At 41.5% G+C, this 14906-nt stretch overlaps 1 protein-coding gene across 1 annotated transcript in view; it reads left to right on the top strand.

Annotated features, from left to right (window-relative positions):
- The window catches only part of LOC126148386 (L-xylulose reductase-like), a 54611-nt gene extending 47414 nt beyond the window's left edge, over positions 1 to 7197 (top strand). Inside the window, exons 3-5 of the mRNA XM_049915755.1 lie at positions 1460 to 1574; positions 1659 to 1869; positions 6860 to 7197. Of these exons, the coding sequence (XP_049771712.1) occupies positions 1460 to 1574; positions 1659 to 1869; positions 6860 to 6963 (430 nt within the window). The 3' untranslated portion in view covers positions 6964 to 7197. The remainder of the gene's footprint in view (positions 1 to 1459; positions 1575 to 1658; positions 1870 to 6859) is intronic.
- Positions 7198 to 14906: the final 7709 nt, after the last annotated feature.

Raw genomic sequence — 14906 nt, 5'->3', positions numbered from 1 at the left:
TTCACATGGATATTGGTTAGAGGCTAGACACTGGCACTGTTATTCATTATGAGTGTGTAAGGTAGATTATCAGGAAATTTGAGTATTATAGAAAGACAGACACTCACATAAAAAATGGTTGAATAAGTCTACACTCACATTCTACAAAACACATGGCAGAGGCTACCTCCCATTGTACCAGTTATTACAGTTTTTACATGATACTTCCAAGTATGGACTGTGGAAGAATGACTGTTAAATGCCTCTGTGTGTGTTGGAAATAATCTAATCTTGTCCTCATGGTTCCTATGGGAGTGATATCGTAGGATACTAAATTTTTCCATTCTGTTATGATTAATGTTGTTCACAAGGTCATCAATATATAGCATGAATTGGAAGAGACCCAACACAGTTTCTTGGGGCACATCCAAAGTTATTTCTACTTCTATCAATGACTCTCTACTGAAGGTAATTTGCTGCATCATCCCTACCAAAAAATCCTCAAGCTAGCCTCAGATTTCACATTCCATATATGCTGTAGCTGGTGCTGTTAGTCAGCATGAGTCTTTTAGGTGAGAGTGAAGAAAATGAGAATTATAGAAAGATAGATGACATACATGTCAAAAACTGTCATACAAATTAAAAAAAAAAAAATGAGCATTCTGTATATGTTTTAGCTACTGACACCATAAATCCTGCACATAGGCAACAAGGAATACAGAAAGTAATCATGAAACTTGCTGTACCAAACACTACAAATAAGAATCTTTGTTTCATTCTTTATGTTCAAAAGTGGTATGTTTTCACAGACTGATTTATCTTGCACACCTATTTGTAATTTCAATTGCGGTTAGTGGAATTTCCACAAACAGAGTGAAATCGTAATGTAATGTAAATTAGCAATGAATAGAAAATTTGTTTGTTTAGTAAGCAGAAGTCTTAGTACATGATACAATAAAAAGTGGTCTTTACTATTTACAAGAAAAAATAATACCTGTTATAGATGTAGATATCACTCATCTGAACTTCTGTGTCCTCATATTTCTTATTATAAACAGTCTGCCCCAATAGCTGAGTGGTCAGTGTGACGGACTGCTATCCTACGGGCCCGGGTTCGATTCCCGGCTGGGTTGGGGATTTTCTCCACTCAGGGACTGGGTGTTGTACTGTCTTAATCATAATTTCATCCCCACCTGGCACGCAGGTTGCCCAATGTGGCATTGAATGTAATAAGACCTGCACCAAGACGGCCAGACCTGCCCTGCAAGGGGCCTCCCAGTCAATGTTGCCAAACACTCATTTATTTTTTTTTCATTGTAAACAGATTTAAAATAATGATAATTCTTGAATAAAACTTTATTTTTGTTGTAGTACCATTACAAAGGTTTTATTTTATATTTTTCTTCATAATATCATGAAACTCATTGACTATAAAATAGTTCAATAGTGATTTGCTAATTTAGTCATTCTGATTTCTCAGTACATTTGCAGTCAATGTGAAGCCCATAATTAATGTCAGCCAGGTCGTTGTTGAAGGTATGGTAAAGAGAAAGACTGGAGGGAGCATTGTAAACATCTCTTCACAAGCTTCACAGGTGACTGAAATATGACATTAATGTAAATAAAATTGTGAAAGTTATAAACATTTCAATATTTATTATCAAACATGCATTTTTCAGGCTGCTCTTCTAAATCATACAGTTTACTGTGCCTCAAAAGCAGCAGTTGATCAGATCACGAAAGTAATGGCTGTGGAATTAGGACCACATAACATTCGAGTGAATACTGTAAATCCCACAGTAGTTTTAACAGAAATGGGTAGATTTGCCTGGAGAGATCCAGAAAAGGCATCAAAGATGCTGTCCGAGATACCACTTGGCAAGTTTGCAGGTATGTAATAAAACTGCAAAACACACTTTGATACCATTCTGTCTAAATACATGTTATAATTCAATGAAATTAAATTCACCTTTGATATATGTTATTAAATAGGAGAACAGGTGTTTCCCACATTTGATTAACACAAGTCAAAATAGTCAAAGGGCAGCCTCTATTTTTGTACTACACAGATAAATACACTCCTGGAAATTGAAATAAGAACACCGTGAATTCATTGTCCCAGGAAGGGGAAACTTTATTGACACATTCCTGGGGTAAGATACATCACATGATCACACTGACAGAACCACAGGCACATAGACACAGGCAACAAAGCATGCACAATGTCAGCACTAGTACAGTGTATATCCACCTTTCGCAGCAATGCAGGCTGCTATTCTCCCATGGAGATGATCGTAGAGATGCTGGATGTAGTCCTGTGGAACGGCTTGCCATGCCATTTCCACCTGGCGCCTCAGTTGGACCAGCGTTTGTGCTGGACGTGCAGACTGCATGAGACGACGCTTCATCCAGTCCCAAACATGCTCAATGGGGGACAGATCCGGAGATCTTGCTGGCCAGGGTAGTTGACTTACACCTTCTAGAGCACGTTGGGTGGCACGGGAACATGCGGACGTGCATTGTCCTGTTGGAACAGCAAGTTCCCTTGCCGGTCTAGGAATGGTAGAACGATGGGTTCGATGACGGTTTGGATGTACCGTGCACTATTCAGTGTCCCCTCGACGATCACCAGTGGTGTACGGCCAGTGTAGGAGATCGCTCCCCACACCATGATGCTGGGTGTTGGCCCTGTGTGCCTCGATCATATGCAGTCCTGATTGTGGCGCTCACCTGCACGGCGCCAAACACGCATACGACCATCATTGGCACCAAGGCAGAAGCGACTCTCATCGCTGAAGACGACACGTCTCCATTCGTCCCTCCATTCACGCCTGTCGCGACACCACTGGAGGCGGGCTGCACGATGTTGGGGCGTGAGCGGAAGACGGCCTAACAGTGTGCGGGACTGTAGCCCAGCTTCATGGAGACGGTTGCGAATGGTCCTCGCCGATACCCCAGGAGCAACAGTGTCCCTAATTTGCTGGGAAGTGGCGGTGCGGTCCCCTACGGCACTGCGTAGGATCCTACGGTCTTGGCGTGCATACGTGCGTCGCTGCGGTCTGGTCCCAGGTCGACGGGCACGTGCACCTTCCGCCGACCACTGGTGACAACATCGATGTACTGTGGAGACCTCATGCCCCACGTGTTGAGCAATTCGGCGGTACGTCCACCCGGCCTCCTGCATGCCCACTATACGCCCTCGCTCAAAGTCCGTCAACTGCACATACGGTTCACGTCCACACTGTCGCGGCATGCTACCAGTGTTAAAGACTGCGATGGAGCTCCGTATGCCACGGCAAACTGGCTGACACTGACGGCGGCGGTGCACAAATGCTGCGCAGCTAGCGCCATTCGACGGCCAACACCGCGGTTCCTGGTGTGTCCGCTGTGCCGTGCGTGTGATCATTGCTTGTACAGCCCTCTCGCAGTGTCCGGAGCAAGTATGGTGGGTCTGACACACCGGTGTCAATGTGTTCTTTTTTCCATTTCCAGGAGTGTAGTAAGTGAAATCTTACAGAACAGATGGTAATTGATTACTTAAATTTGGTTCACTATCCACAATTTATTTGTGCACAGGCAACATAAATATGCAAAAAAGCAACAAAAATAATTTATGACAATAAAGTGTTTGATCCTATTTTAATATTTACTGTCAGAAGACAGTGTCTGGTCACACTGCCTTGACCATTTCCAATAGACACAAAATGCCTTAGTATAAATCGATTTTACTGCATCCATCTTTCTGATTAGAACTTTATGCATTACACTGTAATGGACTTTCATCACAAAAACCTTCCGAGCATTAACTTTCACATGGAAACTTGTGTTCTAAGTTCCAACTCAATTATCAAAACAAAGAGTCTATAGTTTCCTTAAATAACTATGTGGAAGCAGAAAGTTTTTCTTCATTTCATTTATAAATTGTAAAATGTACTTCAGCTTTAATTCACTATCACCACCATCATCAACTGGAAATCACTTGTTCGAAAAATGTCTCCTCCCTTATACATTCATCATGATCTTCACCTATCTCTATTCAAGTTTATTTTACAGATTTTTCTAAAGCCATATAAAGACATTCAGTTTTTTTCTTATGTCTTGGGATTCAGCAAACTGCTAAAGTTACTACCTGTTTACCAAAGAGTTACCCCAACCCCCATATTGCCAACAGCGTTGCTGAAGTGAGTGAAGAAGGAGGTGGAGTTTCAGGGTATCCTCTTGCCCTTTGGGTGGGAAAATGAGCTAAAGGTGGAAGAATATGAAATGTTCAATGGTGTGAGGATGCATAAGGCAACAGGAAAAACTACAGTAGAGATGCATAATGTGTATGTACAAACTTGAGTTAAGATGGCAATGACAGTAGGTATGTGAAGATCAAGTTCCATGAAAAATGTAAAAAGGAATGAGTCTTTATCTATTCAATGCAAAAAAGGTGTCATGACTTGACCTGGAGAATGTCACTCCTGTGAAGTTAAAGAAAAAAACCAAATAATATCATTACAAGATCAAAATTGATTGAAAAACTGTGGCAGTGACATCCATATGTAAACATTGTGATGACTCTTGTCTTGTTTTAACTACAAAAAACAGTGAAATTGATGAACTTAAAAGAGTTGTAGCCTTATTGGAGAATCAGCTGCAAAACACTGGTTGTAAAACTCAACAAACAGCGCATCGACTCAACATCAAAGAAATATCAGCTACTTACCAGTGATGTAATCAGAGCAAGAATCACAGTAGGAACCAGCACAAAACTAGGAAACTTAAAAGTAAGTGCATCAAATAGCTATTATGACAAAAGCAATTTTACAAATTGTCACTCAGAAACATATGAGAACAGAAAATAATTACAAACAACAGCAGCAATGCACTGTAAAATTTTTCACTCATGTTGCATCATAAACAATGAAATGTGGTTAAAAAATCTGTTGACTGGCCTCAGGTGTGCTAAAAAGAATGAAAAGTCTAAATTTTTGCTGATAATCATGGTCATCAGATATCAGAAAAGGTGTCACATACAGAAACTAATGTGTGTCTAGGCCATTCAGCCAGGAGCAGGCTTTGAAGAAATTACAAAAACAGTGGTGAAATCATGTGAAAACCGTGGCCCAAAAGAATTTTGTTGTAATTTGTCCAGCAGTAAATGAATTTGCCAGAGATAAGGGTAGCGAACTCATCACAGTTATTGAAAGTGTGCTATTCAAATTAGGCAACACAAATGTAGCTGTTGTAAATCAACCACACAGATATGACCTACCTCCTTGGCCATGTGTAAATAAAGTACTAGGAAGAGTAAGGTAAACAAAGAGGTAGATAAAATATGCATAAATTTGCATTTGTTAACTTCATAAATGTAGGCAAGTTACACCGATTCATGCATAACAGCCATGGCCTTCATATCAGTCACAGTGGGAAACAATTTTTGGTTGAAGAAATCTGTCTTTTAGTAAACTTGAAGCACAAGAGGCATAGTATAGAAGCAGTTCAAAGTACTTTGGACAAATGGGCCGTAAAGAAAGATGTGGTGGATTACGAAAAGAGTGAAAGACTTTTCTAGGGAAGTAGACTGCATCACAGAAAAATGTGAGACAGAACTGAACTGCAAATACAAACTAAAGATTGTACACCAGAATGAACAGTCATTAACAAAAAAAGTTGATGAAACAAATATACTCCTCAATAGAGAATGGAAAGATGTTTTTGTTTTATGTTTTTGTGAACACAGTTACAAAATGAATATTTTCATAACTTAAAAAAATTGCATATTAAACTTGCAAACTGCTTTCATAGAATGGACTCAAAACATGGGGAACTTGTATATATGTAAAAGAAAAAGTAGATTATAAGAGTATAGCCTCTGTACGCAAAACTAAGTTGTGAAAGAGACTTTGAAATCTCATCTGTTGAGTTAATGTCTGAAAAAAACTATTATTTTATGTGTGAATAGATTTCCTGTTAGCAATATGAGTGTTTTTTCAAAAAGCTGGACCTTGCTTTAGGCAAACTCAAGACAACTGGGAAAACAATGGCACTGCATGTAGATTTTAATATTGATGTTCTGCGCCGTAGTTCTCACAGAGAAAAGTTCTTAAATATTATAAAAGCCTACAGTTTACATCTGACTGTTAGCTCTCCAACACATGTAACAAAAACTAGTGTCACTCTCCTTGATCAGGTAGGTGTAAACATGGCAAGTGTACATCAGAAAACTTTGATACTGGCCATAGTGAGCACCTTTCATAATTACTAACTATACCTGTCAATCAAAAAGTAAACACCAAAATTGGCTTGAAATTTTGTGTGGTGTGGTTGGTTTCTGTGAGGGTATTTGTTTTGGTATGGCCGTGCTATCTCTCGACCATTTCCATCTGCTTGGCCGTATAGAAACACCATATTGGCTTTTCCCCGACATAAATACCAGGCATTCTGCTGCTTGTATTATGCTGCATCAAATATCCAACCTGCAGCACACAAGGAACAAATGGCATTTGGTCGGAGGAACTCTCAAAGGATACTCCAGTAAAGAGGTAAATTATGCAGTGACGGCCAATTTGAGTTACTAGTCTAATGGTACAAAGACCAGGTCAAATAAGAAGGTTAAGTAAAAAGGAAATTCATTATTGAGTTTCTTGACAATTCCTAGTCTATAAATAAACATTTATTAATAAATCTGTAGTATTTACATGACAGAAGCATAGTATGTCCACTTTTATTTTTCACTATTGTAGATAATCACCTGTAAATGTTCTGCATGCACCTATGCAACTGAATTATGTTAAATTACCTATGAACTGATTTATTTTGTTTAATTATGATGATATGTAAATAGTCAATGGACTCTGTAAATTTTAATTAATAAAATGTTTTATTCTGTTTTCAGAGGTTGAAGACATTGTCAATGCTGTTCTGTTTCTGTTAAGTGACAAAGCAGCGATGGTAAATGGAATCACTTTGCCTGTGGATGGAGGTTTCCTTGCCCGCTAATGTAACTGATCCACTTTTCACTACTGTTTTGTGGCAGTTACAGTTTTGTCTATACTATACACAAGCAGTAGAAATACTATGCAAGCTATTAATTCCAGTATGGTAAAAACAGTAATATTTGTTGAAGAAAATATGTTGAAACATCAGACATCTTGATAGATGATACCAGTATGTCAGAAAATGTATTTCTCTACTACCATTTATGATGACTATGGCACAAGAATAAAATGTTCTCATAAGCAAGAGCATCCTATGCTGTTCATGCTATTCTTTATTCCAAAACAATATCCATAATGCAAATTTTGTCAAGAAACTTCATGTGCAATACTTCTTCTTTCTTCAAGGGAATGTACATCTGAAATAAGCAATTTTGTTTTTCAAATTTAGTGTAAAAGGCCATACTGTATGTACACTCCTGGAAATTGAAATAAGAACACCATGAATTCATTGTCCCAGGAAGGGGAAACTTTATTGACACATTCCTGGGGTCAGATACATCACATGATCACACTGACAGAACCACAGGCACATAGACACAGGCAACAGAGCATGCACAATGTCGGCACTAGTACAGTGTATATCCACCTTTCGCAGCAATGCAGGCTGCTATTCTCCCATGGAGATGATCGTAGAGATGCTGGATGTAGTCCTGTGGAACGGCTTGCCATGCCATTTCCACCTGGCGCCTCAGTTGGACCAGCGTTCGTGCTGGACGTGCAGACTGCATGAGACGACGCTTCATCCAGTCCCAAACATGCTCAATGGGGGACAGATCCGGAGATCTTGCTGGCCAGGGTAGTTGACTTACACCTTCTAGAGCACGTTGGGTGGCACGGGATACATGCGGACGTGCATTGTCCTGTTGGAACAGCAAGTTCCCTTGCCGGTCTAGGAATGGTAGAACGATGGGTTCGATGACGGTTTGGATGTACCGTGCACTATTCAGTGTCCCCTCGACGATCACCAGTGGTGTACGGCCAGTGTAGGAGATCGCTCCCCACACCATGATGCCGGGTGTTGGCCCTGTGTGCCTCGGTCGTATGCAGTCCTGATTGTGGCGCTCACCTGCACGGCGCCAAACACGCATACAACCATCATTGGCACCAAGGCAGAAGCGACTCTCATCACTGAAGACGACACGTCTCCATTCGTCCCTCCATTCACGCCTGTCGCGACACCACTGGAGGCGGGCTGCACGATGTTGGGGCGTGAGCGGAAGACGGCCTAACGGTGCGCGGGACCGTAGCCCAGCTTCATGGAGACGGTTGCGAATGGTCCTCGCCGATACCCCAGGAGCAACAGTGTCCCTAATTTGCTGGGAAGTGGCGGTGCGGTCCCCTACGGCACTGCGTAGGATCCTACGGTCTTGGCGTGCATCCGTGCGTCGCTGCGGTCCGGTCCCAGGTCGACGGGCACGTGCACCTTCCGCCGACCACTGGCGACAACATCGATGTACTGTGGAGACCTCACGCCCCACGTGTTGAGCAATTCAGCGGTATGTCCACCCGGCCTCCCGCATGCCCACTATACGCCCTCGCTCAAAGTCCGTCAACTGCACATACGGTTCACGTCCACGCTGTCGCGGCATGCTACCAGTGTTAAAGACTGCGATGGAGCTCCGTATGCCACGGCAAACTGGCTGACACTGACGGCGGCGGTGCACAAATGCTGTGCAGCTAGCGCCATTCGACGGCCAACACCGCGGTTCCTGGTGTGTCTGCTGTGCCGTGCTTGTGATCATCGCTTGTACAGCCCTCTCGCAGTGTCCGGAGCAAGTATGGTGGGTCTGACACACCGGTGTCAATGTGTTCTTTTTTCCATTTCCAGGAGTGTAGATGCAAAAGTATTTGAAGCAGTTGTAATGGAGCTGAAAGTGAAATGTACATGTAAATAGAGACAATTTGATAACCTTCATTTGTTTAACTGAACTATGTGTCACATGGGTAAGATACTGAAGTCATATTCAGGAGACCATTGATTCAAATCTCCCTTGCTTAGATCCTACAATGGTTTCACAGAAAAGGACATTGCTAACTTTATAGCACATCATTCCCTAATTGAGCTACTGCTCTATAACTAATGACATCATCACTGAGAGGGCATTAAGCTCTAATCTCATTCCTTTCCTTCTATCTTTACAGAAATGTTTTCCAGTGCCTTATTGGCAGAGGCATGACCTGTTTTGCCATTATAGGATTATAAATGAAGTCTTTTAAATGATGTACTGATGTATAGTTCTAAACAAAGATGCCATATATACAAGGGTTGGAACTTTAATAGCGGCAACTATTTATTTACAGCTCGTACAAAATAGATACCTGTTTCAAAGTTTTACTTACCTACAAAGTAGTCACCAGCATCATGTATAACCTGTTGCCAATGATGTGGAAGCCATAGGATACTCGTAGCAGTGCCAGTTGTGTTAACAGTTCCAGCGGTGCGGTCTATTGTTTATTTATTCATTATCATCCCAATGAACACATTTGTGCTGTAGGATTTGTCAGGATATGTTTCAACAACAATATAGTCCAACGAATCTGTAACAGTTCTGAAGCGAATGCCATGAAGTGTTTCCTTCAGTTTAGAAATCGAGTTGAACTCACGATGGCTTAAGTCAGGGGAGTGCAGTAGGTGGTATAACACTTAGCAGCCCTATCAGTCAAATAAATCAGTAACAGCTTGCGCTGTACATGCTTGAACAATGTCCTGCAAAATGATGGTCAGGTCTGTGCTTGAACATTTTCCTGCAAAATGATGGTCAGGTCCTTCAGAAAGTGTCATCACTTCTGTCTCTAAGCTGGTCGTAGGTTGTGTTCCAAAACTAACAAAAAGAATTGAGCTGTATAGCTGAAGTAGATAGAGCACTAGAAACAAAAATCATCAAGGAAAATGAGCCACATTTGGAAGAAAAACAGCCAAATATCCCTGAGAAACAAGACTATAAATATGACTGCTGGTCGTTGAACTCACAATAATGTGAACTGTAGTCTTAGGGTCCTGACTAAACTCACTCAGATAGGAATACATGCCACATTCAGAAAAGAAACGCCAAACATTTGTGAGAACTAAGATTATAAATATGGTAGCTACTCGTTTCACTCACGGCAATTTGAGCTGTGCTCTTGGGATCCTGCCTAACCATACCCTAGGAAATTGAAATACATTTGGAAGAAACAGCATAGTTTATGCCAGTTACCAAGACAACCTTTAATAACAGGCCACTTACATCCTCCGCATCATAAACGCATGATGTATTGCATTGTATTGTATTGTATTTTGTTTATCCAAGTAATTATAATATTGTACAATATGCAGATATAATAATGGACAAATCAGCATACATTTTTAAGTAATTTTTACAATTTTACTGTTACAATTTTAATTGTTTCATGAAAGTTTATTCAATATTATAAGAATGTAATAGACATCACATTGTACTTTCACTTGTTGGGTGGGTTGTAACTTCTTTTTACTATGAGGTGAAATGCAATGGAATATGGTGAGAGAAAAATGGGAATAAATACAAACCAGTATATTGCATACTTGAAGAGAATGTGCACAACAATCAGGCCTAAGTGATCAATTGTTAATAAATTAGCTAACATTTACTACCTTTCTCAAAAAAAAAAAAAAAAAAAAAAATCATTTACTATGTAAAAGTGTTGCTCCAAAAGAAATTTTTTTAATTTATATGTGAGAACTCTTGGTATTTCTCTTTTTATTTTATTTCAGCTGGTAAGTTATTATCCATCTGTAGCCTAGCATGTAGGACACTTTTTTGGAAACAAGTTGTTCTGGACTGAGTCATATGTAGGTCAGACTGCTGTCTTGTTTCATAGCGACGTTGTGTCTGAAACCCGAGAACTGGAATCGCACTCTAGAATTGACCTGCAAATTCTCAAATGAGACACTGCTCTCTGGCTAGACGACCAAGTATACAACCTTTTATAAGAGGAGTATTACGATACTGATATAATTGTATATAAGGATTCTATTGATACAGCGAAACGCGCTCTTTTTGTGTCGTTCGGCAGTGTCGGAGGGTCTCTGAATCCATGCATACTTGAAGTGTGAATGTAGTCCCTCCCACAAATGCAGTTACTAAGACAGTCAAATTACCATTCACTAAATTAGAGTCCTTCTCAGGAGATGCAGAGAGCTGGCCTAGATTCTGAGAACAATTTAAAGCTCAGTGGATAGCAAATCCTCTTTGGCCACTGTTAGAAAAGACGTCTTCCTTCAAGCCTATCTCAGAGGTGAACTTCAGATGCTCATTGACGGCATCACCATAACTACTTCCGCTTACGAGAATACAAAGAAAATTCTTCACGAATGTACGGTGATAGTAATAGAATCATTCAAGTGCACCTAGACTGTTTAGAAGCGATTGTGCCTTTACAGTTCATATCTGCAGAAAACTGCAATTAAATGTCCATAGAATGTAACTGAAGAATACAGGCATTAAAATCACTGGTGGAAAACGTCAATGCCTATGGCACAGTCTTAGTTTTGCAGATATTGTGCATCTTCCCAGAAGAAATCTGTCATCGCTAGGTAACTCTAGCAATACCAGTGCCTTTTCCATAATGCATACTACAAAGAGGGGGAGGGGGGGAAGGAGATACTTTGTGCCCACCACAAAAAAGATTAAAAAAACAAACGAATTTTGTTATTTTTATTAACTTTTATCAACAAAGTCTTTGTTCAGTAGGTACTTGAAAATATCTTTCACCACAATCTTAGAAATATCAACGCATTTTCCGTAATTTGTAGACAGAGACAACTATCATTATAAATGTAAAAAATAAAAATAAAAAATACAGATTAAATTAATATTGTCATGAGTTTTATTCACAACGTACTTTTTAAAGATATATGGACAGGTAAGAGGGGTCCTGAAGTTGGAAATATGAATATGACATTTGTTGTGAAAAGTCACATTCACTACCAAGATTTAAGTCTTGGGTTAACATTCCTGCGAAAATTTCAGAGCAGTTATAGAATCTGGAGTAAGAAATCATTAAAAAAACTTTCAAAATGATTAAATATAAAGTACATAACTAGATTACAATATTTCCAAAAGCCGGGCGTAAAGTAGCTCCTTCCCCTCCCCCCCTTTTGTTTTGCGAGGGTTAATCCACGTAAAAATATACTTCTACAAAGCACCTTTTAAAGTCACTGGAGTTTCTAGCAGAAGAAGTAGATGGAATACCCATTCCTCAGAAGATATGCGGAGAAGTATAACCAAATTCGGATGCACTACTCTCTGAACAGATTCGCTCTAAACACAATGAAGAGGTCCGTGGGCTCAGGACTGCCAAACTGTACTGCAGGTACGGGAAGGTCTCAAGTACTTAAGTTGTGTAACTGCTGTTTTCTTTGCCTAAAGCAAGGTCACACTTTTAAAATTGCATAAGGAAAGGCAAAAAGCTTTTGCTCACGCTGTAATGGTAACTATGGTAAGACACCCACTACAGCGTCGTTTTTTTCCCTCTCGTACCAATTGCGTTGTCATCGCTGGTCAAGGAGTCGCCAGACCAGCACTGGACGCCACCTCTCTTCCATGGAGCAAGCACGTTGAGTTACCGGTATTGACTCAGCCACATCGTTGCTTGAGCGCGACACCACTAACCCGGAAGCCGGCTGTTGTGGCCCAGCGGTTCTAGGCGCTTCAGTTAGGAACCGCGCGACCGCTACGGTCGCAGGTTCGAATCCTGCCTCGAGCATGGATGTATGTGATGTCCCTAGGTTAGTTAGGTTTAAGTAGTTCTAAGTTCTAGGGGACTGATGACCTCAAATGTTAAGTCCCATAATGCTCAGAACCATTTGAGCCATTTTTGAACTGCCCCGAGGGCGGGACCTCACCTAGGCCTGCGGGCGCCGGCGCCAACCAGCTGCGCCATGGTTGACCGTGGCACCAACAGTCGGTTTGTAACCCAGGGCAGAGACCACCTGTGTCATTGTCTCACTTACACTTACACGAGCACTTCCCTCGTGAACTGAACTTGACTGCAATCTTGGACTCTGTTTCTTGCTGTGCTAGTTTGAACTTGTGTTGTAAGATCTGTGCTGTACCATGAAATTTTCTGTCATTATTAAACTGTTTACTGTTGTAAGAACTCTTCTTGTATGATTAGTCATCACACAAGTGGCGACACAGACGTTCAGACTATCATGTGTGTATGTGACAAGTGTGACGATGGCAGTGAGTGCTTCGTCGGCATTTCTACTCCAAAGCCTACTACAAAAGCAACTGAAGAGCCAGTAGCCTGGAAACCACCAGCAAGAAACCATAGTCATGTTGAAAATGTTGCTGGCAGGACCAGCTGCCAAACAGCACCAAAGCCAGCTTATCTGCCGCCATTCCCAGTGTATGACGAGGGTTGGGAGGTGTATGAAAAGAGGTTATGGCAACACTTCACGGTGTTCAAGCTAAAGTAAGATGAAGTCATATGGCATAATTGAGGGGCAGGTTCAGCCGCCTCAATTGAAAAGGTGTTTTCTATCCTTCACACCCGTATGTAGCTCTTCTTTACAAACCCAGAGTGTTGTGTCTTGCTGAAGTGTTACTGGAAAGTGTAAGTGACTGTAACGAGTGTGTATGAAATTTGGTGTCATCTACATGTTGGATGAAAATGAAATAAGGGAGAGGGTGAAACATGGTGCCAGCACACAGACTACTCACCTAGAACAGCACCAAGGGGCAGCCAAGCGTAATGTTCCCATCCGATGTACAGATCACAGTCAGTAGCTTCACATGCCCTCACCATGAAACAATGTAAAGAGGTTTGGAATTTTATCCAGGACTCTGGCGCAAGGACTGGTGATAGGATCTTTCCGCCATCACCTCTCGTTTCCCCTCTGCCATAAAGGCTAAGGAAAAAATGCCAACAGCACACGGCGTCCATGGACAGTCACCTATCCAAGTACTGGTCATACCTGACGGCACTTCAGTGATCTAACGGGAACTGGTGTATCCACCTGGCACAGACGTTGGACAGTTCAAAAAATGGTTCAAATGGCTCTGAGCGCTATGGGACTCAACATCTTAGGTCACCAGTCCCCTAGAACTTAGAACTACTTAAACCTAACTAACCTAAGGACATCACACACATCCATGCCCGAGGCAGGATTCGAACCTGCGACCACAGCAGTCCCGCGGTTCCGGACTGCATCGCCTAGAACCGCACGGCCACCGCGGCCGGCGACGTTGGACAATATTTAAGGTGACAGATTAAGCATCGCATGTATTGCTTATTATGCAAGTTAGTTCCTCTCACGGAACCCACATTACTATCATTCAAGGAAACGTGTCACGAACGAATGAGTTATAGTCACCGCAATTCCCATGTTATATCTTCGAGGGTAGTGTTCTATAATTGTAAGAAGCAGTCTAACCATACATACCGTGCTTAGAATTATAAGGCCTTAGTAGGAAGTGCTAATTTGTCACTACCAAGTATGAAGAGTCATGTGCTGATACTACAGCCGGGGATGCAGTAATCCTTTTGACATCAGACCATGAGGTCCTCCAATTGGCATTACAATCTGATGACCCCACTTTAGAAGAGGTCCAACGCTCTCTCAGTCACTTGAAGTTTCGCGAGCGGTTGGCCGGCAGTTAGAGTAATGGAAGGATGTAACCGTAGTTAACAGCGACTGCAGAAATCACTCACGCACCATCAGATCAAACGAGGCAGAAATCGCAGTAGTGCAGCCGTAACCGGTTCGAGAACATATTCATCACAAGAGACTTATCATTGGGTGCCCTTCCCTCCCTCATCCCCTCCTTTTCCTTTGTACACTTCCACCCATGTGAGTTTTCACTACTAATTGTGACACACACACTATAACAAATCTTGCACTTGGACGCCCCTGGCAACCCTCTCAACTTGCCACCCCAAGTTGTCACCATTAATTGTGATACGTCCTGTATAGGAGTT

The sequence above is a fragment of the Schistocerca cancellata genome, chromosome 2 (assembly GCF_023864275.1).
Source record: "Schistocerca cancellata isolate TAMUIC-IGC-003103 chromosome 2, iqSchCanc2.1, whole genome shotgun sequence".
Classification (NCBI taxonomy): Eukaryota; Metazoa; Arthropoda; class Insecta; order Orthoptera; family Acrididae; genus Schistocerca; species Schistocerca cancellata.
The sequence above is the reverse complement of the archived record's forward strand: the minus strand, read 5'-3'. Positions and strand labels throughout refer to the sequence as shown.